Below are 24,219 nucleotides of genomic sequence, written 5' to 3'. Positions count from 1 at the left end.
AGGTAGCGTTCCCATTTTCATCTGTTACGTGATTAAAGGCGATGACACAGGTAATGCAAACCTAATTTAACACTTCGCAAAGTGGACTGTCTCTATTCGGAGAACCGCGAAATGAAGAGCAAGGCATGAAGCTTCCATAGAACAAAGAGAACAAGAAGAGAAAAACGGAACCTTTCGGATCAGCCGGGGTCACACAGTCACCCTTGTTTGGGGTCAGAAGGAACAGGGAAGGAAGGACGGAACTCAGAGTAGGTGATGTGTAGGGATTGCAGAGACTGGGTTCCTGGGTCCTCGGGCCACCTGCAGGGACCAAAAGTGATGGCCAGAGTGACTCCATGCATCTTGGGGCCAGAAAATCATCGTAACACCTCAAGACCCTATTTTTAAAACTTAAATGCATTTATAGGTGAAATTTAGAGTTCCCACAAAGTCACAAGTTTGATGGGTTAATCCCCCCTCGGGAGGCCTGGGGCGGGGGTGGGAGAAGCCCGGCGTGGGAGAAGCCCAGGGTGGGAGGAGCCCGGGAATGGGAGGAGCCCGGGGTGCTTTCCCTTGCCCAGGAGACAATGGGGGGGGGATTCATTTCACGTCGCTGAACCTACGTCCTTGGCAGAAGCTGCAGTAACAGTAGGTAACTCAGCAGGAGGCAGGGGAGAAGCAGAAGTATTTTCAAGATGGTGGGCCAGGTTCTGAAGGGTGGAGGAACCCGATGTCCCAGAGGGGACTGACCCCCCACCCCGCCTCACCTCCCACCTGGGCTGCTTTGTCAGCACCAAGGCCCAAACTCAGCGGCCTGAAGGACCTCCCCTAAAAAGAAAGGTGAGATTGAGTTTCGTGTTAGCCAGGTGAGTGGACGCCAGTTCTGGATTTATTGTGATTTGGAAAAACGAAACGAGATGTTTGTGCATGTCTTCCATATGTGAAAGAACAGTGCCCGTGATACGGGATTTGTTTTTCTCCTTCGGTGCCCGTGGTTCTCTGTCCCATTGCTTCGAAGAATGAGGCGGTCGGGGCACTGGGGGGCTCCGTCGGTGATGCGTCTGCCTTCGGTTCAGGTCAAAATCTTGGGGTCCTGGGATCAAGCCCCGCAGCAGCTCCCTGCTCAGCGGGGAGCCTGCTTCTCCCTCTCCCTCCGCTCCTCCCCCTGCTTGTGCGCTCTCTCTCTCTCTCTCTGACAAATAGATAAAATCTTTAAGGAAAAAATGAGGAGGTAGACTAGACAGCACAGGAAGGTTTATTGAGCAAAATGATAGTAGGACGCTCCCAAGGACTTGAGAAGGTGGTCACCGGGGTTTCTAAATCTAGGGGTTTTTAGGGGCTTTTTTAATCTGATTAACCCTCTCTGTACCTGTCATCTGATCAGGTTTTTGTCACCTATCTACCACATGGGAAAGAGTGGAGGGCTCCTTCCTGGGTGGGTGGTGTAAAATTCTTTTAAGGGTGGGCTTCTGGGGCACCGGGATGGCTCAGTGGGTTCTCGTCTGCTTTGGGCTCGGGGTCCTGGGACCGAGTCCTGTGTCAGGCTCCTTGCTCAATGGGAGTCTGCTGCTCCCTCTGCCCTCCCACCCCCACTAGCTAGCTCTCTCTCTTGCAGGAGCATGTGCGTTCTCTCTAATAAACAAATAAGTTCTTTAAAAAAGGTTTCATGGTGATTGATGGGCTCCTTGTCCCTGCCTGCCTTCCAGGGGTCCCTGATCACCTGCCACATAGTCAACTCTCCGATGGCCTGATTTGGGTGATCTGTACCCAGCCAGCCTGCCGTCCCGTGGCTGTGGGGTTTGGGGCGAGAAACGCACCTGCACATCACAGGGCTTACAGTCCTGGAGCATCTGGGTGCGTTCAGATAGCTTTGCATATCAAGAAGGCCACGGTCTCCGGCGCTCATCCCTCCCGGAAGTCTCCTCATGCCCCTTTGCCGCTGAATCCCGACCCAGGCACCGCTGCTTTGGAGAGGAGGAAGCCAAGCGCTGAGAAAAGAAAATGAACACGGGAACAAAATAAGCAACTCCGGAGGGAAAATTGAAAACCAGCAGGGTGCTCTCCAAGTTTCTACTTGCAAAATTGCTTTGTGTGTACATTCGAAGAGAGACCAGGTGTTCGAACAGATTTGCACTTTCTCTGTGATTTTTCTATCCAGTTAAAAACAGAATTAAATGGGTAGAATCTGAGATCGCAACCTGTCTCGTGGTGGTCAGGTGCTGATGCTCAGAACACTGGCGGCCCAATGCCGGGCCACTGTGCATACAAGTGGCTGTCCGGGGAGGACAATAAAGTTTATAATAATCACACCCTTGTCTGTCGTGATAGATCTATAGTACAGGTTTATACATGATATAACATAGATCTGTATGGACAAAATATATGTAGTATTTCATCTGTATATGGTATTTTGTATAATACTTATCACATAACTAGTGAAATTACTATATACATGGCATGTTTTATATATTAGAATATTTATGGTATTCGAGTATACTTATAAGATAAAATTATAAATAAAATACTATATAGAGTAAACATGCAGGGTAAATACATAGTGATAAATATATAGTAAAATGTATAGTAAATACATATTTATATGTAACATATACAAGCTAACATATAACTTGTATATTATATGCCCTCCACATGTAGTGTGAAGTACCACATATAGTAAAATTGTACACCTATAGAGAAAGACAAGGACGACGTAAATGTAAAAACACACATGCGGTATATAGACATGTCTAGTAAGATATGTGTGTCACATATATTAGAGAACATAATGCATGTTTGTTGTCCTTATTTATATGTCTTTTCCTGGAATTGCACTTTTTTCCCATTATGCATATTTTTTAAGATTTTTATTTATTTATTTGACAGAGGCAGAGAGACAGAGAGACAGATGGGGAAGCATGCGGGGCTCAATCCCAGGACCCTGAGATCATGACCCCAGCAGAAGGCAGAGGCTTAACCCACTGAGCCACCCAGGTGCCCCTCCATTATGCTTATGAGATTAGTTTGTTATCATGTACAAAGCCACAGCTCACCCATTGCCCTGCTGGCTAGCCTTCCACTGTAGACCACGTCCCTCTTTATGTCTCCTCTGGCCCTTGGAAATTTGGGTTGTTTCAGCAGAGGGTCAGTCTAGGTCTGGAATGGATGGGGCCAGAGTAGGGCATCTTCACCTGTAAGACGATGTCACATTTTTCCAAACCAGCCAATCTCCATGGAGACCTCAGAAGAAAGCTCCCACCATCAGTGTGCGTATATTTGAAATTCTCCTAAAGATATCTTATCAAGCCCTGCACTGGGTATGAAGTTTGCTTAAGAAAACAACATTAAGGGGCACCTGGGTGGCTCAGTGGGTTAAAGCCTCTGCCTTCAGCTCAGGTCATGGTCCCAGGGTCCTGGGATCGACCCCACGTCAGGTTCTCTGCTCAGCGGGGAGCCTGCTCCCCCCCCCCCGGCCTGCCTCTCTGCCTACTTGTGATCTCTGTCTGTCAAATAAATAAATAAAATCTTTAAAAAAGAAAACAACTTAAAGAGGGTGCAGCTCAGTACCAGACATCACAAGAGTTTGGAGCCCCATCGCTGACCAGGACAGCGGCTCTGATACCAACCGTGTGAGTGGCCTCGGATGATGGATTCAAATGCTTCTGTGGGCCACAGTCTACTCACCTGCAAAGTGAGGACAAAAATTCTGCTTCGAAGGGCCTTGGGAACCAAAGGGACATGATAACTAATTCCAGTGCCAGATCTTGTCTGGATCCCGTACCGGGGGTGGGGGAAAAAGATGCTTTGAAGCCTATTATTGGGTGAATGGACAAAACCGACAAGACTGGAATACAAACAGAAGATTAGGTATGACGTATGAATCCGGTTACATGTGCTGAAGTTGACAGCTGTTGCTTAGGTGATGTAAGAGAACATCACTCTTCTCGGGCAACTGTCTGGGAGCATTTGGAGGTGGAAGGCCATGATACACGCCTCTGACTCTAACATGTAAATACGGTTTGCAAGAGGAAGCAGGTGGGGTTCCGTGATAAGGCCAGGGAACAGAAGCAGTGGGAAAACCTCAGTCGCTCAGGAAGATTGAGAGCAAGAGCTGCGATTTCTGGGGGAGCTCTGGAGCTCGCCAGAGGCCCCAGCAGGTAACAGGTGTTTGGAGAGGTCTGTCGACGTGAGTGCATGATTGAATAAATAAAGGAACGAATGAATCGGTAACTACATAAAAGATGTGAGATTGGGGCTGGACCACAGTTGGGGAGAAATCCATGGGTTAATACTGGCCTTTTTAGGGGCACCTGGGTGGCTTAGTGGGTTGGGGCCTCTGCCTTTGGCTCGGGTTGTGGTCCTGGGGTCCTGGGATCGAGCCCTGCATTGGGCTCTCTGCTCGGCGTGGAGCCTGCTTCCTCCTCTCTGCCTGCCTGCTTGTGATCTCTGCCTGTCAAATAAAAAGTAAATAAAATCTTAAAAAAAAATACTGACCTTTTTATGAAGTTTGATGTGGTCCAGCCCGCTCCTAGCACACAGGGCATCAGTGCTGTCCAATAAAACTATGTCACATGGGTAACTGGAATTGTCTCCCCAACAAGCATAAAAAGAAAAGGTAAAATCTATTTTGATAATGTTTTGTTTAACACGATGTATTCAGATATTATCACTTTAACATCTACAGTTCAATCAGAATCAAACTTTCAAAATCAGCCAAAGAACATTTATAAATGCAAAACAAATACAGTCAAGAGCCGTGGGTTTTTTTGGTTCTGTTTTTTTGGTGTTTTGTTTTGTTCGCACTGTTTGAATGACTATTGCATTTTCCGACCTCTGTCATGGGTCCTCGGAACTTTCTAGAAGAGTCTAGCGGCCCTCAGGGCAGCAGGTCCTGTGTCATCTGGAGTAGCTCCTCCCATAACTTGATGGAAGGCGTGGCTCTGTGGTGGAACTTCGAAACGGACTCTCCTGTGCTTGGCCTGCTGTCCTGGGGCTGCCTGACCTCTGGGTCCTGCCACATTGGGGTGACTACCGAGTTAGGGAGCCCCGGAGTAGGGTCAGCTCTCACTTTCATGTTTCGGGCCTTGGGCTGAGTTTGCTGGGGAGGAGCAGGAGCAGGGAGTGCAGCTTCTGGGGTAGACATCTGAAGGCAGAGTTAGCTTCTTGCTCAGCAGCTGTGGAAAGCCGCCCTCCCTCAGTGCCGTAGCCCCGCTTCCCCAGGAGCAGGGCCTCAGTGGGGATCCTTGGGCAGGTGGTTGATGATGGAGTATTCTCAGGGGAGATGGAGAAGAGTGAGGGGTGCAGAGGATGGCGAGGGATGGAGGCCAGCTGAGCCCCAGCCTCACCTGGCTCCCTGGGAGCTCTGCACCTGGAGGCCGGGGGCCATAGTGGACCCCACGCCAGAGACCTCTAGGCCGAGCGTTACAAAGAGGGAGAGCAGGAGCTCAGGCATAGCCTGGTAACAATTTTCCAGAGAAAGGTACAGCGGGATATGGCTGCCCGCAGAGGCTGGGTTACATCACGGACCTTGGTCTTTAGCTGGTGCAGGGGACTTGGGGGGAGGGGTGGGGTCACCGAGTAACAGGGACAGGGTAGGGTCTCAATGTGAGAGGATGGAATGTTCTGGAGACAGATGTTGGGGACGGCTGCTCAGCAGTGTCAGTGTCCTTAATCCCCCTGAGCTGGACACTGGGAAATGGTTCGGATGGTACTTTTTATGTAGCACATGTTTTACCAGAATAAAATGTTCATTTTTTTTTAAAGCATTACTATTGAAACCACCATTTATGGGGCAGTCTTCCTGCCTTCTGGCTGGGTACCCTTGAACAGGACACTGACCTGACAGTCTTGGTCTTTGTGGGTGTAGTGTGCAGAGCCGGGTGGGGGGTCCTCATTGTGTGTGGGGAAGGACGAAGATATTGCAGAAGCAGCTAATCGCCTGCAGAGGGAGCCCTCGGCCCGCCCTTTGCCGCTGAGGAACTAGGGCGGCTGTCCACTCCTTTCCTTTTCAAATTCCTAACATTCTGGGAAGCCTGAGCACTCATTTCTCCTGGATATCTCATCCAAAAGGGGCTGACCCTAAGCTCACTGAGTGGGGATGGGGATGAGGAAGGATAGAAGGACTCAAGAGGTCGAATACAGTCCCAACTCCTACAAACGCCTTCCCCCTCTCACTTGACCCAGCCCCTCCTTCTACCTCCTGCTTCAGACATGCACCTGCTCCAACTCGGGGTGTGATCAGCAATCAGTCCCAGTTCAGCTCCAGGGGCCTTGGACACCTTGTTTGTCTCCTCTGCTCCCAGTGCTGACAGCAACATCGGTTGAGAAACTGACCTCGAAACATGATCATGGGGGACCAGGGGCAGGGGGAGCATTTTTATCTCAGTCCAACCACGCTGGGCTTAACCAGAACCCAACTGCCAGGCCCTGCTATGTGTGCTTCACACGTGTTAACTCACGCTCACGGGGTCCTCGGGACAGCATTGGTCCCTTGCCTATCTCTCCCAGATTCCATTTCCTAGAAAGAAACCATCATGTGTCTATAAATAATATATACATTGTTTCATATTACATTAAATTTTTATTAATTTAGTTGCAAATTTGCAGGAAGTGGTAGGAAAGAAGACAGTTTGCCCTGTTTCTCCTAACGAGGCAAAGCTGTAGTGTCCTACGCTAACCAAGATGTTGACATTGACACAACCACTAATCTTCAGGTCTGCCCCTTACGTCTCTGTCTCTGAACGGGAACAGTACTTACTTGTCCTTCTGCAACGTTGTGTCCTTCTCAGAATCTCTCCATCTCGTAAGTTCTGTTCTAGTTCACAAGGTGTATAAATATACTGCAATGTATTATTCACTCCATTGACATCAAAGTAGGGTTTAGGGTGGGGTTTTTTTTTTTCCTGTTGTTATAAATAGCTCTCCAGTGAAGACTGTTGTACTTGTCGGCACAAGCTATGCTTTAGAGAATGTGACCAGCAGTGGAATTTCCGGGTCCTCAGATACCTGCATTCCGCTTTATTAGACACCCACAAATTGTCTTCCAAAGTGTCTATACCAATTTACACTCACTCCAGTGGTGTCTAAATATTTCTGTTTCTCATCATCTCCTGCGTAGAAGAGGGTCTCTATCTCATCGTTGTTTGAACTTGCATTTGCCTGAGGTAGATACATTTCGGATTAAAGCAGAAAAGAAAATTATTGAAGCAATCAAAATCTCCGGGGTTGCTGAGAGAGCAGAGGGGCCAAGGCCTTCCCGACGCTATCCTGTTGCCTAGTCACAGTTGTCAGTGCCCAGCACCACGGACAATAGCCCCTGGACACTGGTGGAAGCCCACAGCCCTGCCTCCTCTTAGATGTGGGGGTACAGGTGCTATGGGGAAGCCCCTCTGCTTAACGATCCCACAACCGTGAAGGGAAGCCTGGCCAGGCGCAGCTGGAAAATGTGTGTCTGATGTTGCACCTTCTTCTTCCTTTTTTTTTCCCCCCCGAGTAGGCTCCACACCCAACTTGGAGCCCAACACGGGGTTTGAACTCATGACCTGAGATCAAGACCTGAGCTAGAACCAAGAGTCAGATGCTTAACCAACAGAGCCACCCAGGCACCCCTGACACTGTGGGAAAAGACTCTCAGAGGAGGGAGATCCTCAAACACAAAAAGAAAGGTTCCAAATCCCCAGTGGCCAAAAAATGACAAATGTCCAGTATACTAAATTAATAGTAAGTTAAACATCTTTTTATATGTTTTTTGGCCTCTCGGATTTCCTGGTCAGATGAGTTACTGATGCCTATCTCTTGCCTCATACTGAGTGTATGAGCTCTTTATACACTCTGTTTGTGATCTTTAAACCTATTTGCATTCCAGTATTTTCTCTCGGCCATGGCTTGTCTTTTCTCTTTGTCATGCCGGTACTCACAATTATAAATTGCTGTCTTTATCGCCTGTGTCCCCTGTGCCTCCCGGTTTGAGAATACGGCTAGATGGGGTATTCAGATTAATTCTGCTGAAAATAAGTAAATTCTAGATAAAATGTAAGAACCATCTGTTACAAGCTTTGAAGAGAGTGAAGAGATAATGCAGAATTACTCTACGTGGAGCAGGGAGAGCATGAAGTGTGTTTGGCAGCCTGGGTGACTGTGAGCTTCTCCAAATAGCCTCATAGTGCACAGCAGGTTGAAGCCTGGGCTCTGTACCCTCTTGTAAAAATCATAGAGGGGCACCTGGATGGCTCAGTCATTAAGCGTCTGCCATTGACTCAGGTCATGATCCCAGGGTCCTGGGATGGAGCCCTGCATTGGGCTCCTTGCTCGGTGGGAAGCCTGCTTCTCCGTCTCCCACATCCCTTTCTTATGTTCCCTCTCTCACTGTGTCTCTCTCTGTCGAACAAATAAACAAAATCTTTTAAAAAAATCATAGAAAGCCACTATTCCTTAAAACTTGGAGCCCAAAGGCTATAGAAACACACACACACATACCTCCAAGGCAAGACGGGAGCAAAATTAAACTTGACCTTTGCCAGCGCAGCGGGGAATTAAAAGGAAAGCTGACTGGATACAGCAGAGACGGTCTGGCACCAACTGGAGAGGACACTTCTCTCTGGGAAGCTTAACCACACACCTGTCCTTGCAAGGAGCTGTAGTCCAAACCCGGGGTCTTAAAACCTTGAGCTTCAAAAGCACAGTGGTCTCAGACTGGTCATCCTTCTTAGTACCCAATAGAAGCAAATATAAATTCCTCTTTTTTCCCCAGGGAACAGAAGGGTTTCCTCTCTTCTTGTAGTATCTAGAAGTGACCCTTGAGCTAACTGATGTTCTGTCTTGCATGTTTTCTCATGTGCTTGTAAGATTATACGTTTCCCTTTAAACATGGCTTGGTCTGCTTCTCTTTAGTTCGGCTAAGTAGGACTTTCATCATCAATTCCAAATAATCTGTATTTCATCATGCATTATTTTACACTTTTGCACAATAGGAGATTCTTAGCTGGCAGTTTATTACCAGTTTTTATTGAGGTGGAATTTACATAAAAGAAATGCACATATCTTATGTAGTAGAGATCAAAGAATTGGGACAAGGCCTGTGCGAATGTCAGTGCAGCAAACACCCTTATGGAGAACTAGAACTTTGTTTTTGTTTGTTTTGTTTTTATTAATTTGACGGAGACAGACACAGTGAGAGGGGGACCACAAGCAGGGGGAGTGGGAGAGGGAGAAGCAGGCTTCCTGCCAAGCAGGGAGCCCGATGTGGGGCTCAATCCCAGGTCTCTGGGATCATGACCCAAGCTGAAGGCAGATGCTTAACTGACTGAGCCACCTAGGCGCTCCCAAGCTAGAACATTCGATCAGCCCACCCAACTCCCCGGTGCACCCTTCCACAGCACAGAACCACCATCGTGCCTTCTTTCACTACAAATTAGACCTCCTTTTCCTGGGGCATCGTATAGCTTGGCCTATTGTAGAGTTCATGACGGATGGAAAAATATATTTAGTTTATGTTAGGCTTTGTTCACTTAGCAGAATGCTTTTGAGATATATCCATTTGTTGCCTGTGTTCACGGTCCATTCCTTTTTATTGCTGGGCAGTATTCTGCCATATGACTATGGAATGACTTGTTTACCGGTGCGGCTCGGAATGAGCAGCTATAGACCAACTAGGTAAGAATTGCCATCCTAACAATATGTCAATATGAATATTTTGGTCTTCTTGAATTACACACTCAGCGATGTTTTATAATTTTCATTGGAGTTTAGCCCGTATCTTTAAACATTTATCCATAAATATTTCCCTTTTTTATGCTTTTGGTATTTTTTTAAAGTTCATTTTCCACTTGTGCATGGCTAACATACAGAAATACAATATTTATATTTGATGCTGTGCCTTGCTAAATTTTATTACAAATTCTTGTAGCCTCTGTGGATTCCATAGAATTCACTATATATGCTATCATCTTTTTCTTAAAGATTTTATTTATTTATTTGACAGAGAGAGATACAGTGAGAGCAGGAACACAAACAGGGTGCATGGGAAAGGGAGAAGCAGGCTCCCCTCCACCCCGAGCAGGGATCCTGACATGGGACTCGATCCCAGGACCCTGGGATCACGACCTGATCTGAAAGCAGATGCTTAACTGACTGAGCCACCCAGACACCCCAAGAATTTTTTTTTTTTGAAAGAGAGTGAATGTGTGCCCATGTGTGCATTTTGGGTGTGGAGTGGGAGAGAAGACAAAATGTTAAGTAGGCTCGAGGCCACTGGAGGGCTCCATTCCAGGACCCTGAGACCATGACCTGAGCCAAAATCAAGAGTCCCACGCTTAACTGACCGAGCCAGACACCCCTTTAAGGATTTTTATGTCTGCATTTCTGGGGAACAGTATCTGTAGTTTCCTTGTGGCATATCAGGATAATTTTCTTCTAATGCCTGTGATTTGGATATCACACTTTTACCGCAAAAGTTTGAGGAAATGGTTTTTTTTTTTTTTTAAAGATTTTATTTATTTATTTGTCAGAGAGAGAGAGAGAGAGCAAGCGCACTGGCAGGCAGAGGGAGAAGCAGGCTCCCTGCCAAGCAAGGAGCCCAATGTGGGACTTGATCCCAGGATGCTGGGATCATGACCTGAGCTGAAGGCAGCTGCTTAAACAACTGAGCCACCCAGGGGTCCTGGAAACAGTTTTTTTTTAAGGCGACTTTTTACTGCAGCTTAAGATTCACAAAAAGAAAAACGCACAAAAGGAGGGGGGGACAGTGATTTCACTTACCCCGCTGCACCCACACATGCATTGCCTGTCCCCCTTTATCAGCATTCCCCACCAGAATTATGCTCTCACTGCCAGGAGTGAACCTGGCCTGACTCAGTACACAATCACGGTCCGTAGTTTACCTGAGGGCTCGCGCTGGATGTTGTGGATTCTATGCGTTTGAACACGTCGGGAAAATGGCCTCCTTCTCAGTTTCATTTGGCATCTGTCTGTTGCTAGGATACGGAGACACAGTCTGTAAATTCCCTTGCTCTGGTCTGGGGGGTGGTGGTGGACGGTATGGGTCCCTCGCATTTCCTAGATACTTCCACATACACGTTCCTTTCCAGTTTTTGTCTTGCCCTCTCTGTGGGCGAGGACTCCCAGGCAGTGTGCACTAGAAGTGAGAGGGACCAACTTGCCTTCTGGCTAATCCCAGGGGGAAAACATTTGGTCCTTCTCTGTTCAGCATGAACGCAGCTTGAGATTTTCAAAGATAGTGCTTATCAGCTTGAAGAAGTTATCATCATAAAATGGGTGTTGAGGGGCACCTGGGTGGCTCAGTGGGTTAAAACCTCTGCCTTCGGCTCAGGTCATGATCCCAGAGTCCTGGGATCGAGCCCCGCATCGGGCTCTCTGCTCAGCGGAGAGTCTGCTTCCTCCTCTCTCTCTGCCTGCCTCTCTGCCTATTTATGATCTCCGTCTGTCAAATAAATAAATAACATCTTTAAAAAAATGGGTGTTGAATGTTGTCCATTTTCCTTCTGCATTTCAGGGAGCATATTTTGCATGATTGTTTTTTTTTCTTCAATTTATATTTTCTGCATATGAGATGATCATGTGGTTCTTCTGCTAACATGGTGAGTTACATTGATCTTTCAACCAATTAAAACAACTCCATTCCTGGAAAAAGCTCTGCTTATATAACATTTCTATCATTTATTCCTTAGAAGTTCAGTAGCACTCACTAGTAAAGCCATCTGGACCACGGGTTTTTGTTATAAGGAAGTTGTGTGTGTGTGTGTGTGTGGTTTTTTTTTTTTTTTTTTTGTGGGGGAATTGCAGTATCATTTATGTCCACCAGATGATCGTGTGTGTGTGTTTTAATTGAAAATAATTGGAGCCCAATGTGGCGGTTAAAATCACCATGTTGAGATCAAGACCTGAGCTGAGATCAAGAGTCAGAGGCTTAACTTGCTGAGCCACCCAGGCATCCCGAAAATAATTTTTTAAAAATTTATTTAACAGAGACAGAGATCACAAGCAGGCAGAGAGGCAGGCAGAGAGAGAGGGGGAAGCAGGCTCCCCGCTGAGCAGAGAGCCCGATGTGGGGCTCGATCCCAGGACCCTGAGACCATGACCCGAGCTGAAGGCAGAGGCTTAACCCACTGAGACACCCAGGCACCCCCGAAAATAATTTTTTAATTGTGGTAAAATATGCATAAAATTCACCACCTTAATCGTTTTTTAAGTATGAAATTCAACAGCATTAGGCACCACAAATTCAGTGGCTTAAACCAGTAAAAACGTGTGGTCTAACAGTTCTGGAGGTCACAAGTATGAAATGAGTTGAAATCCAGAGGTTGGTTGGAATAGTTCTTTCTGGAAGCTTCGGTGGAGATTCCATTCTTTGTTGCTACCAGCTTCTAGATGCTGCTGGCATTCCCTGGCTCATGAATACATGACCTCAGTCTCTGCCTCCAACATCCACACGGCCTTCTCCCTAACGGGGACACTGGTGTCTTCCTCGTAATGATGTCGGACCTACCCAGTTAATTCAGGAGACTCTCTCCCCATCTGCAGAGCCTTAACTTGGGTGCCTGGTGGGCTCAGATGATTAAGCGTCTGCCTTCAGCTCAGGTCATGATCCCAGGGTCCAGGGATTGAGTCCCACGTCTCTGCTCAGCGGGAAGTCTGCTTCTCCCTCTCCTTCTGCCCCCACCCCAAGCTCGTGTTTGCTCTCTGTCACTCTATCTCAAAGAATAAATAATATCGTTAAAATAAAAAAAAAAAAGAGCCTTAACTTGACCCATCTCCAGAGTCCCCTTTTCCCATATAACGTAATATATTCACAGGTCCTGGGGTCTAGACGCTCTTTGAGGGGCTGGTATGGGTCTACCACAGCCCACCTTCTGGCTCCCAACCACTCACATCCACCCAACACACAAATACACCCTCCCACCCCACTGTCCCCCAGGGTCCCAACCCATGACAGCACAATTCCAAGTCCCAAATCTCCCCATCTCAATAAGATAAATCAGATATGGGGGAGTGTCTGTCTATGGTTCATCCCGAGGCAAAATTCCTCTCCATCTGGGCTCCTAGAGGACAAACGACCCAATCCCCAAATACAAGGGCAGGATAAGCATGAACTTTCCCATTTACTCAGGAAGGCAGTGGGAGGAAGGAGGGACTGCAGTCCCACGTGATCTTGAAACCCAGTGGAGCAAAGTCAGGTTTCAAGGCCTGGGACTTGTTGTCTGTGGCTCAAGCTTCTGGCCCTGGCGCCCAGGGCTCCACCCGGAGTCTTCCTTCCTTTTTTGTGAAGGGTAGCATGCGTCTGAGGCGGAGAGTGTTTTCCGCCTGTTTCCTGCCTGCATTGTTTTGAGAGGCAGACAGCTTTCTTTCATTTTGTGTTCCTCTGCCCTTCCCCATTCAAGCTGGTAGTGTTCTGGCGATATAAGACGATCAGAAACCGTGCCGGTCTTCCACGCATGCCGTCCGGGAGAGGTTTATCCATGGGTCTTCGTCTCTGTTCTTTGCTCCTGCTGAAATGCCACGAACTAGTCTCTTCCAAGAGCTCCTGGTGTGATGACTGCTACAGCTTTGATCCCTTTCCAGGTGCACACACAGCCTGGGCTTTCTCTCCAGAGCACACTTTCCTGGCTGGGAGTCCCCTAACTTTACCATTGTTGGCCACCTGGATGGTTTCTTCTGCGTGTCCCTGGAGGCACGAGGTCCGGCTACCCCCCGTAGGACAGGACCTCTTCTCCCCTGGTTTCCAGGAACGCGTTCCTTGCTTCCTTCTTCTTCTTCTTCTTCTTCTTTTTTTTTTAAGATTTTATTTATTTATTTATTTATATTTTAAAGATTTTATTTATTTGTTGAACAGAGAGAGAGAGACCACAAGTAGGCAGAGAGGCAGGCAGAGAGAGGGGGGGAAGCTGACTCCCTGACAAGCAGTGAGCACGACGTGGGGCTCCATCCCAAGACCCCAAGATCATGACCTGAGCCGAAGGCAGAGGCTTAACCCACTGAGCCACCCAGGTGCCCCTCCTTGCTTCCCTCTGAGGCCTCCTCTGAGATGCCTACCAGCCGTGTGTTTATGACAGTTTGAGTATTACCATCTAAGACGACGTAGCTTTTCTATGCCCCAGTCCTCCCGAACCGACTTGTTAACACGCTTGTGTCTGCTGACAATCTGTTCGTGGCAATCTAGGCTCTTTCTCTCATGCTTCTCGGAATTCTTCCAGTCTCTGCCCATCCCCCACCTCGGAAGCCTGTTGCACAGTTTGCAGGGGCTTGGATAGCGACAGCCCCCTCGTGCATACCAGCGCCAGGATTGTGTGCTCCTCCGTGTGGCATGCCATTGTGTATGTCTCCATGGCCATATGCTCGCCCAGGCTGTTGTTAACAGACATTTGGGCTATTTCCAGAATTTAGCTATTTGAGGGAGCCTTCGAGGAATGAGCCTTCTTGGGTGGGTGTACGATTTTATTTCCCTCGCGGAAATACCTAAGAGTGGGGTCGCCTCGAGGGCCATTCTTTTTGCACTCCTGGTCTGGTGTGGACAGCCAGCTCCCACGTTGCTTCTCGAGGTGGACAGGCTAGCTCCTTGTCAGTCCTCCTCTTCTCTGGGAGGTTTGGGCCATATCCCATATCCCATATCTCTGGGGCCCAACCCTTGCTCTCCAGCCGTCTCGCTCTCTGGCCATGGAACCCAGGCTCCCAGGGTTGTGATGGCGTCTCAAAGCTCTATAGGTCACTTGGTCTCCTCTCCAGTTCATTGCTGTAACTTAAAAAAATCTTTGCTGTATCAGGTATGCTTTCTTGCTTAAGATGCCAGGAATGGGGGCACCTAGGTGGCTCAGTGGGTTAAGCTTCTGCCTTTGGCTCAGGTCATGATCTCAGGGTCCTGCGATCCTGGGACCCCACATCGGGCTCTCTGCTCAGCGGGAAGCCAGCTTCCTCCTCTCTCTCTGCCTGCCTCTCTGCCTACTTGTGATCTCTGTCTGTCAAATAAATAAATAAAATCTTTAAAAAAAAAAAGGTGCCAGGAACATATTAAAAACATCTCAGGGGGAGGGGACAATTTTTGCCAGCACATCTGTATGTTTGGGGAAGGAGGGTGAATGTTCTTCTGCATCAGACTACCAGAAGACATCTCTTATTTAAACCTTATCCTTTGGGGAACAAACCTTTGAAATAAAGAACCGCTGATATTTACACTTGACACACCAGCATGCAGAAGCTAAAGAGAGTCAAGTAGCTTGTCCAGAGTCTGAAGAAGAGAACCCAATGTTGTTGTGATATTTAAACCTTCCCAGGGCTCCTGGAGGGTGTGAGAAAATCTCTTTCCTTCACGTGGGAGTTCTAGGATGGGCACTTCAGAAGGTATCTTAGAGGGTCACAGGAGAATTTTATTATTTTTTTTAAAAGATTTTATTTATTTGAGAGACGGGGGCAGGGGAGGAGAAGGAGAGAGAGATGCAGACTCTATGTTGAGTACAGACCCCAATACAGCGCTTGATCTCACCGCCTGAGATCATGACCCTGAAGTCACGACCTGAGCCCAAATCAAGAGTGGGACACTCAACACACTGAGCCAGCTAGGCACCCCCGGAAGGTCTGATTTCATGACCTTCATGGTATGAAGTGAGTTGGTACTGGTTCGTCACTCAGCACCGAGCCCGTCACATATGAGTTTAATAAATGTGTGGGGGCCGTCGATATTATCCACGACATTGTTACCATTTTCCCTGCCTTTAGAATCCCTCCCCTTCCCCCGGTATGATTTACAGAGCCATACACCACTGGCGCCCCAAGCCTCCTCAAACAAGAGGTTCCAGGGGGCTGGAATTTCCACAGTGAGAGTGTTGAGGGGTAACGGCTGGGTCTATGGCCACGGGGTAATAATGTCACAGGGACTACGAGGGTGGTCTCCGGCACTGGACAGGCCGGGTTCAAATCCTGGCTCTTCTGTGGACCAGCTCTGCCATCTCAGCGTGTGGATTTTCTGCCTTCGTTGTCTGGAAAATGGAGACAATCATGCTACTCTTTCATAAGATTTACTGTGGGGCGTTGAGGAGCCTCCCGATAAAAGGCACCTAGAAAAGGGCTTGGCACATAGTAGGCAGGTATTCAATAAACGCTAGTTTGGTTAGTGTGGTTAGTATTGATCGCTGTTTGCAAAATAGTTCTGGCTTTCTGTCCTCCAGGCACAGGGTGATGTCATCCCTTCAGTACTCTCGTGGGTGGGCAGAGCCACGCCACTAGTTCTAGCCAAGAAGTCACGAGTGGAACGTAGTGTCACTTCTGGACCAGAGCATTTTGGTGTTCATGCTGGACCCTCCAGGGGCTCTTTCACTTGGTCACGATGGCAGAAATCCCAGACGGTGGCCGCTCCATCGTCCTGGGTTTCCGAGAGACTATGGTGAGCGTAATCGCCTTGTTATTTCAGGCTGCGGAAATGCACCAGTCTGGTATCGCTTATCCTGAAAAATACGTCAGCTAGATGAATAGTGGAGGATACAGTACTTAGAGCATTTTAAAGATTTTATTTATTTATTTGACAAACAGAGATCACAAGTAGGCAGAGAGGCAGGCAGAGAGAGAAAGAGGGAAGAAGGCTCCCTGCTGAGCAGAAAGCCTGATGTGGGGCTGGATCCCAGGACCCTGGGATCATGACCTGAGCCAAAGGCAGAGGCTTTAACCCACTGAGCCACCCAGGCGCCCCTGAACGGTCTTAATGTAGCTGGATTCTTGCCATTAATTGAAAGGTTTTAAAAGCCAGAAATTCTGATTTCTATTTGCTGTTCCCCGAATGAAAGAGAAATAGTGTAAGGATTAGTCTTCTTGGTGAGGATCTAAAGAAGTTGCAGGCAGACATAGTTCAGTGCACATTTCCGAGGACTTTCTAACCACTAGAGATACCTGGCAATGGAGCCCACCACCCGTGAGGACCGAGTTCCCTTTTCTGGCATTCAGAACGGGTCACGTCAGAACCCACGGCCTGTCCCCCTTTCCTCCCACAACACGTACATTTCCAGCCCTAACAGCTGCTTCGCTCTGCCGTGAGAATCCTGCTGTACCCTTCCGCTCCCCACCCACCTCCCCCCCCATACAAAATCCAGTACCTAGGAAATGCCCAGGCAATGTTTGCAGTAATAAAACTTTCAAGGTAGAGCAGTGGTCCTTCACCTGGCTGCTCATTAGAATCATCTGGGAAGCTTAAGGAAAAAGAAAACAAAACACCAAGTCTGGGCCACACCCCAGATGAATCAAATCAGAATTTCTGGGGGCTGAGTATATTCGAACTCTCCCCAGGTGACTGGAAAGCACAGCAAAGATCCAGAACCGCAGAACCGCTGAGCTAGAGGCTGTGTGGGTGTGTGTCAGGGGTGTTAAAATAATACATTTATGCTATCATTCTTGAATAATGTCTATCTGTGTATCGTATAATGCTTTACAGCTTGGAAAATGCAGTGAACTCTTAGATATTTAGTAAAGACTATCATCTAGTGAGGGACAGAGATACATGCTGACTAATACAGGGACATTAACAGAGAGAGAGTGAGTGTGTGTGTGTGTGTGTGTGTGTGTCTGTGTTTGGGGGGTGGAGATATGCAGAGTCAGGGAAAGTGCTGAGCTCATCATTTGATGCAAGAGCAGCTGAAAGCAAGGCCAGGGTGGTGGAAGGAAGCAGCATCAGAGGGGGGCTGTGTATCACAGGATCCTTCTGTGCCCCCCCCCCCCCCCCCCCCCCCTGACTTGGGGAAGCCCATGTGTAGCAGGGGCCAGCACTTGCTAGGTTATGGAGGCAGAGAGTGTCTCTGACTGTGTCAACTCCCAGGGACATCCTGGATGCGGTGATGTGTAGCCAGAGCAGGGTCCAGTAGCTATAGGAAGGAGAAGGGACTTCCTGGGGAAGGACCCAGATGGGTTAGGGCTCGGCTGTTGATCGCTGTAACCAGCTCCCAGGGGGCTTTGGTAGGCATCAGAATCAGTAGGTCTCAGCTCCTTGCTTTGGAAAGGAGGCTCTCCTGGATGGAGCCCTTCCTGGGGCTCCAGCTTCCTCTTCTGCCATTTCTGCACCCACACTTCTAGCTCCAGGAGGACCGCAGTGCCTGCAGCTGCTTGATGATGCCTCAGGGCCTTTGTGCCTGCTGGAGGCTGGTGCCTTCTCCTCCTGCTTAACTCCTCATCCCCTCTGCCTCACCCAGGGGTCCCCTCATCCCTTCCCTGAACCCCCACAGTGTGACTTTCGAACAGCCAGGACACTTCCTCTGCTGTCCTGTCCTCCAGATTGGGGTGGTGAGGTGGGGTGGGGAATATGTAATGGACCCAGGTGTCCTGGGCTCCCAGCACTGGGCAGCCTGCCCTCCGGTCAGGGAGGGGTAGTGTGTGGGGGGTGTGAACGGTAAGGCGGGTGTGCGAGAGAGCAGGTGAGCAAGTGAGTGGAGGGATGAATGAGTGAGTGAGGGAGGGAGCCAGAGACGGGATGAATGAGCGAGTGAGTGTGTGGGTGAGTGAGAGAGCAAGGCGCGGGGGGGGGGGGGGGACGGATGAATGAGTGAGCGAGGGAGCGAGGGAGTGAATGAGTGTGTTCGTAAGTAAGGGCGGGTGGACGAATGAGTGAAGGAGCGAGCCAGCGAGGGGATGAGTGAGTGAGCGGGGGTGGGAGGGTGGATGAATGCAACAATGCGAGTTGGGGAACAAATGAGTGGGTGGGGGATGGGTGCATGAGGGGCGGGGCGAGAGCCTAGGGGAAGGGCTGAAGGCTGCTAGGAGAGTGAGGGACGCGCGGGGCGGGGTGCGGGGGTGGGGAGCGGCCCACGCGGAAATCCGAGTAAGCGGACAAGGGGGTGAGTGTGACGACCGGCTGCTAAACGAGTGGGCGAGCTGCGCCGGCTGCGAGCCCACGGCGGGAAGCGGGAGCGCGGGAGGGAGCTAAGGCCTGCCCTCCCGGTGGCCGCGTGGCCGGGGCGGGGCGTGGTGGGGCGTTGGAGGGCCGGACTAGGGGCGTGGCAGGCCTGGGGTGGGCGTGGTGAAGTCGGGCAAGGGGCGTGGCAGGCCCGAAGCGGGTGTGGCGAGGCCGGACAAGGGGCGTGACGAGGGCGTGACTGGGCTGGGCCCGGGCGGGGCGTGCGGAGGTGGGCGTGGTGAAGCGGGCCGCCCGGTGCGGAGGAAGTCACGTGGCGCGCGCTCACATGACTGGCGGCGTGATGGACCGGCTGCCCGGGGAGGCAGGCGCGGCGCCAGTCGCGGCGGCAGCTGAGGTGGAGGCTGAGGAGGAGGCGGACCCGCCGGCGGCAGGTACGGCTGGCGGTCCCCTTGCTATCGCGCCCGGCCCTGGCCCCCCACCCCGTGACCCCGCGGCCCTCGGCTCCTTGGCTGCGCGCTGGCGCCCCGCGCGCTACTGCCACGCTGCGGAGCGCGCCGCGGGCCCGGGGACACAAGCACCCGAGCACCTGCTCAGGTTTGTCCCGGCCGCGCCTCCTTGTGCAAGCCCCTCGGGGCGGAAGCCCGTTCCCCCATCCCCCAGGCCCCCCACTCCGCTCCCCGCGGGGCCGCCCCGGCCGGCCGCGTGGGGCGCAGCCCCGGCACTTGGCGGGACTCGGACAAGAAATCGCGCCGGCCAGGACTTGTGAGTTCCTATCCGCAGCCCGGACATACTTCGCCCTCAGCGCTTCTGCCCCAGGGGATGAGCGTCAGCTCGGAAAAGAGTGAGCGAGGCTTGGCTTTTCTAGGATGCTCTGTATTGAAAAGTTCCCTGCTCTAGTCCTCTAAGTTAGAGAACAGTTGCAGGGGCGGTGTTGGTTGGAGTTGCTGCTGCTGCTTGGAACGGGTTGGGATGGGGCACGAGGCTGAGGGACTCCGCCTGGGGAGAGGGTCTGACGAGGTGTCCCCTGGAGGGCTCCCAGAGTGTTTATTCATTAGGGAGAGAAGGCAGGGGAGTGGCTGGGAAGCTGCGGGAGTTGCTAGTGGGCATTGGACTGGGCCCATTGATGTAAAAGCTTGTGGGTGAGTCTGCGTTCGGAATGAAGTCCCCCAACCTCCAGAATTGGTTTTTAGTTATTTTTCATTTCATTTGTAGCCGTGAAAGGGGAAGCATGTGATGGTTCTTGCTGTTGTTTAGAACACTGTGTTCTTTAGATCACACATTTGAACCTGGCGTGGGCAGTCCACCTCACCCGTCCCAGGGCCCCAGCCTGGACCCCTTGGCTGGTCACTCTTCGGAATGGGAGGCTGTCATTGGCTTATTAACGCTGGGATTATGAAACAGTTCCCAGTTGCTGGATGTGGTGGGGCCTCAGGGGTCTCTTCGTAGGCATGGGTGCTGTGGCGGATGTGTCCTGGGGGACTCAGCCATTGGCTGCCACTTGTGGATGGCACGAGCTCTCAAGCTTGTGCTCCCTGTGACTCGGGGGGAATAACCATGGTAGTTGTCTTTCTTTGGGGCTATAGTGATTTTATTAGGCGTGCTTACCTTGCCGACAGTATGGCACCTGTTTACAGAGTACTGTTCTATAGCCAGGTGAGTCTCCAAGTGGGGTTCATGGACTGTTGGGATACGCTCTGTCATTTCATTCCATTAAAAACCCTTTGACTGTCCTATCAGGCAGGTGAAGTGGTTTGAACAAACCTTTTCTTCTTCTTCTTCTTCTTTTATTTTTTTTTTAAAGATTTGAGTCATTTGAGGGAGAGAGAGAACGAGCTGGGTGAGGGGCAGAGGGAGAAGCAGACTCCCCATGGAGCAGGGAGCTGGCTGTGGGGCTCGATCCAAGGACTCCGGGATTATGACCTGAGCTGAAGGCAGACACTTAACGGACTGAGCCACCTAGGCACCCCAGAACAAACCTTTTTTACACTGGGGTAAATAAAACCCAGAAGCAAGTGACTTGGCCAAAGTGGGCAAGTATTAAGGAGGCATGTCTAGGTGGGAGTCATGGCTGGGGCGGGAGGTGGAGTCAGAAAACGTAGGGTTTGAGGCTGAATCTTGCCCGTAGACCGTAAATGTCTATCTCACACCGTAACCAAGGCTGATTTTGATTTGCTGAAGGGTTTGTGCTTACGAGTGTAGAATGGAGTTTCTCTCTGGTATTCCGTCCACGTAGGCAGAACCCGCTCGTGATATTGATTGTAGGGACTGTGAGGTCTAGGTCTTTGTAGTGCTTTTGGGATTTTCAGAGAAAATGGTGTTCCCTGTTTTTCGACATTAAATAGTCTTAATATTTTAATGCTTTGGAGCTCAATCTGTGAATGGTAACTCCCTAAAAATGTAACTTTCAGTTCAGTTATATGTGGACAAATGGGTTTTTTTAATAAAAAAAAGTAAAACAGTATCTGTTAAGTGAAAATTCTCACACTGATTGCTATCACTGTCTTTTTACAAGAGGGAACATTACTGGTTTGGGATGGATTCTCTCCTGTTCATATGTTTTATATGTATATGGGCTTAGGAAACATGGATCTCCTCAAGCACATGTGCCCACATTCCGCTAAGTCAGTGTATTAGTTTTCTGCCACTGCTATAACAAATTACTAGAAATGTGGTGGCTTAAACGACACGAATCTGTCATCTCCCAGATCTGGATGGAGGTCAGTAGTCCAGAGTAGGTTTCCTGGGGCTAGTATCAGGTGTGGGCAGGGCTGCGTTCCCCTGGGGGCCCCAGGGGAAAAATCCATTTTCTGGCCTTTCCAGCTTGCACACACCTCCCAGATTCCTTGGCTGCTGGTCCCCTTTCTCCAGCAACCATGGGTCACGTCTTTCTTAGGCTGTCATTTCTCTGGTTTCCCTTTTCTTATTTACTTCTTCCACTTTTGAGGACCCCTGGACGACATTGGGCCCACCTGGATAATCCATACCCTGTGGCTTATTTTAAGGGCTGCTGGCTGGCCACCTGCATTCCATCTGCTGCTGCCTTAGTTCCCCTTTACTGTGGAAAAGACAAATTCCGTTTACAGGGCTGAGATTGTGGACCACTTGGGGGGGCATTATTATGCCTCCCATGAGCAGTGGGAGTGGCATCCTTGGTTTGTGGGGTGTGCACATCTTTGGTCTTAGCAGACACCCGCCCCTTATCCTCTCAGCGGGTCCTGCCAGTTTGCCCCTGGCGTGACCGTAGTGTGCGTGTTAAGAACATCACTTCCTCATAACCTCCTGGACGCTACCTGCTATTCTTACAAACTCCTTTCAGACTTACAATCAGAAAGTGTTTCATTTCTGTTTGGACCTCGTTTCCTCTAGTATTATTGGGGTTTAGTTTCTTGCCACAGTGCGGCCTCTCTCAACTCACCATTCATATCTCCTGCCCATTTTCTCAGGAGTGTGTCTTTTCCCTTATTGATTTGTCCTGTGCATTTTTCCATTTTGAACACATGCCCTTTGGGGATTTTGTATTAAAATTGTTACTATTACAGTGTCCATTGGGAACATCCTGTTCTCTGTGCAGGATGAGATTTAATTTCAGGGCCCTGTTGGGAGGTTCTAAAGCTCAGCACTTGGGACACGGTCAGAATGGCAAGGAATGAATGTGAGAGATGCGTGACTGTGTAATTGGAGTTTTTGAGATTGCCCTGATAAAAACACACACACACAACTGCTGCGTATCGCGGCCCCGCTTTCTGCAATCCTATGGACCTAAATTTGTCTTGAGAACACGGGGGAACCAGCTTCACTTCTGTTGGAGTGGCTCACTTGATGGCATTCCATACATTCCATCTGGTTAGGAAGCTCCCAGCCATTTGTCTCCTGGTTTTCTCTGGGTCACGGCTGAGCTCTGCTCATCATCTGAGCTCCTGCACATGGGCACCCACCTTCTCTGCATGCCTGGCCGATTTCCTTACTCTCTTGGCCCCGCCACCACCCCTCGCCTGCTTCTTCTCTGGGTGTGCATTTGTCAGAATTCACTGAGCTGTCACATAACATGTATGCATATGGGTTAAATTATACCTCAGTGTGCTGTTTGCATTCCGGGAAAAAACTCTTCCTGTCCATCCTCCTTGCCATCACTACACACATTTTGATTGTAAGCTCCCAGTAGGCAGAAACTATTATTTTTCTTCACCTCCCAGCATCTAGAGTAAGATCTGCTTTGTAGAAAAGGCTGAGACGTTTGAAAAGAATTTTTATCGGAAGTTTTTTTAAGGATAGTGTCACGTTTTCATTTGATAATGGTAGCGTGGAAATATGATTTAAGTTTGCTTTGCTGGCCTTTAAACTCTCTCCTACAGACATACACAATTTGCAAGGTAAAATGTGTCAATTTGAAGAAAGAGGAACTAACGGAATCAGTATTATGTAGAACAGATTTGCCAGAATTTGTGGTTAGCAAGAAAGTGATGTGTTCCGGGCGGGGGAATTCTGTTTTGATATTTTTTCCTTCCTAAGAAACAGGCAACACAAAAAGAGATGTTTGCTCGTCCTGCTTGCTGGGGAGAGACTGGAGGGGTGGCCTGGGTGTAAAGTGGGGCCGGCCGGGGGCAGAGGGGGACGCCTGGCCCCCAGAGTATTTGGAGAGCGTGACTCTTGATCCTGTTGCCCTCTGAGGAGCTGCCGTGTTTTCGCTCTCTCTTGTGTTTTTATTATAGAATCACTCAAAAACTGTAACCAGACTTCAGGGGTAGAAGCTCTTTGTTGAAACAGTCAGGATTGAAATACCCTGTAGCCCAGGGGCCTCAGAATGGCTGAGATGTATGTCCTGTCTGTCGTTTGGCTTACGGGGGACTCTGATGCCACACTTGACGTTTTCTGTTGGCTGGGTTGCTGGAGGGGAGCCCACTGGCTGTTTCTGCCTGTGGAGCGGTGTTTCATGGGGTTTTCGAGGACTCCTGACCCGTTTGGAGGTTGTGTGCTCAGCAGAGGTGAAGGGAAATTATGTGATGCTGGATTAATTCCAGGGAAGCTCGGTACGGACTGGAGAGACTTGCAGGTTAGAAGTCCGTTTATGTGGGTCTCCCAAGAATCTTTCATACCTGATTTGTGCTGGTAAAGTTTGCTCACCACAAGTCTTACCAAACTTGTGTCTGGTCCCTCTGCTGAGGACTCCAGAGAAGCCAGAGAAAACACACACATTGGTGACCTAGGTTTCTGTCAAGTTAAAAAACATGCAGGGTTTGACTCTGTCACGTAGAATGCTTCCTTGCGTGGTGAAACTATGAATGAAGAGCAAGCAAAGTGGCATAAAATTACACTGTTGTATGAGAATTGGCGCTTGGAGGAGAATGTTTGTTGTACAAGAGCGTAGCGGCAGTACAAACTTTTGGTGAACGGAGAACTCGCCCATA

General features: G+C 49.5%; 1 protein-coding gene across 1 annotated transcript in view; it reads left to right on the top strand.

The window, feature by feature from the left end:
- Positions 1-19,139: 19,139 nt before the first annotated feature.
- The window catches only part of SNX8 (sorting nexin 8), a 39,022-nt gene continuing 33,942 nt past the window's right edge, over positions 19,140-24,219 (top strand). The window contains exon 1 of the mRNA XM_044232562.1: positions 19,140-19,245. Within this exon, the coding sequence (XP_044088497.1) occupies positions 19,140-19,245 (106 nt within the window). The remainder of the gene's footprint in view (positions 19,246-24,219) is intronic.

This window comes from Neovison vison, chromosome 14, assembly GCF_020171115.1.
Source record: "Neovison vison isolate M4711 chromosome 14, ASM_NN_V1, whole genome shotgun sequence".
In the NCBI taxonomy this organism is placed as follows: domain Eukaryota; kingdom Metazoa; phylum Chordata; class Mammalia; order Carnivora; family Mustelidae; genus Neogale; species Neogale vison.
The sequence above is the reverse complement of the archived record's forward strand: the minus strand, read 5'-3'. Positions and strand labels throughout refer to the sequence as shown.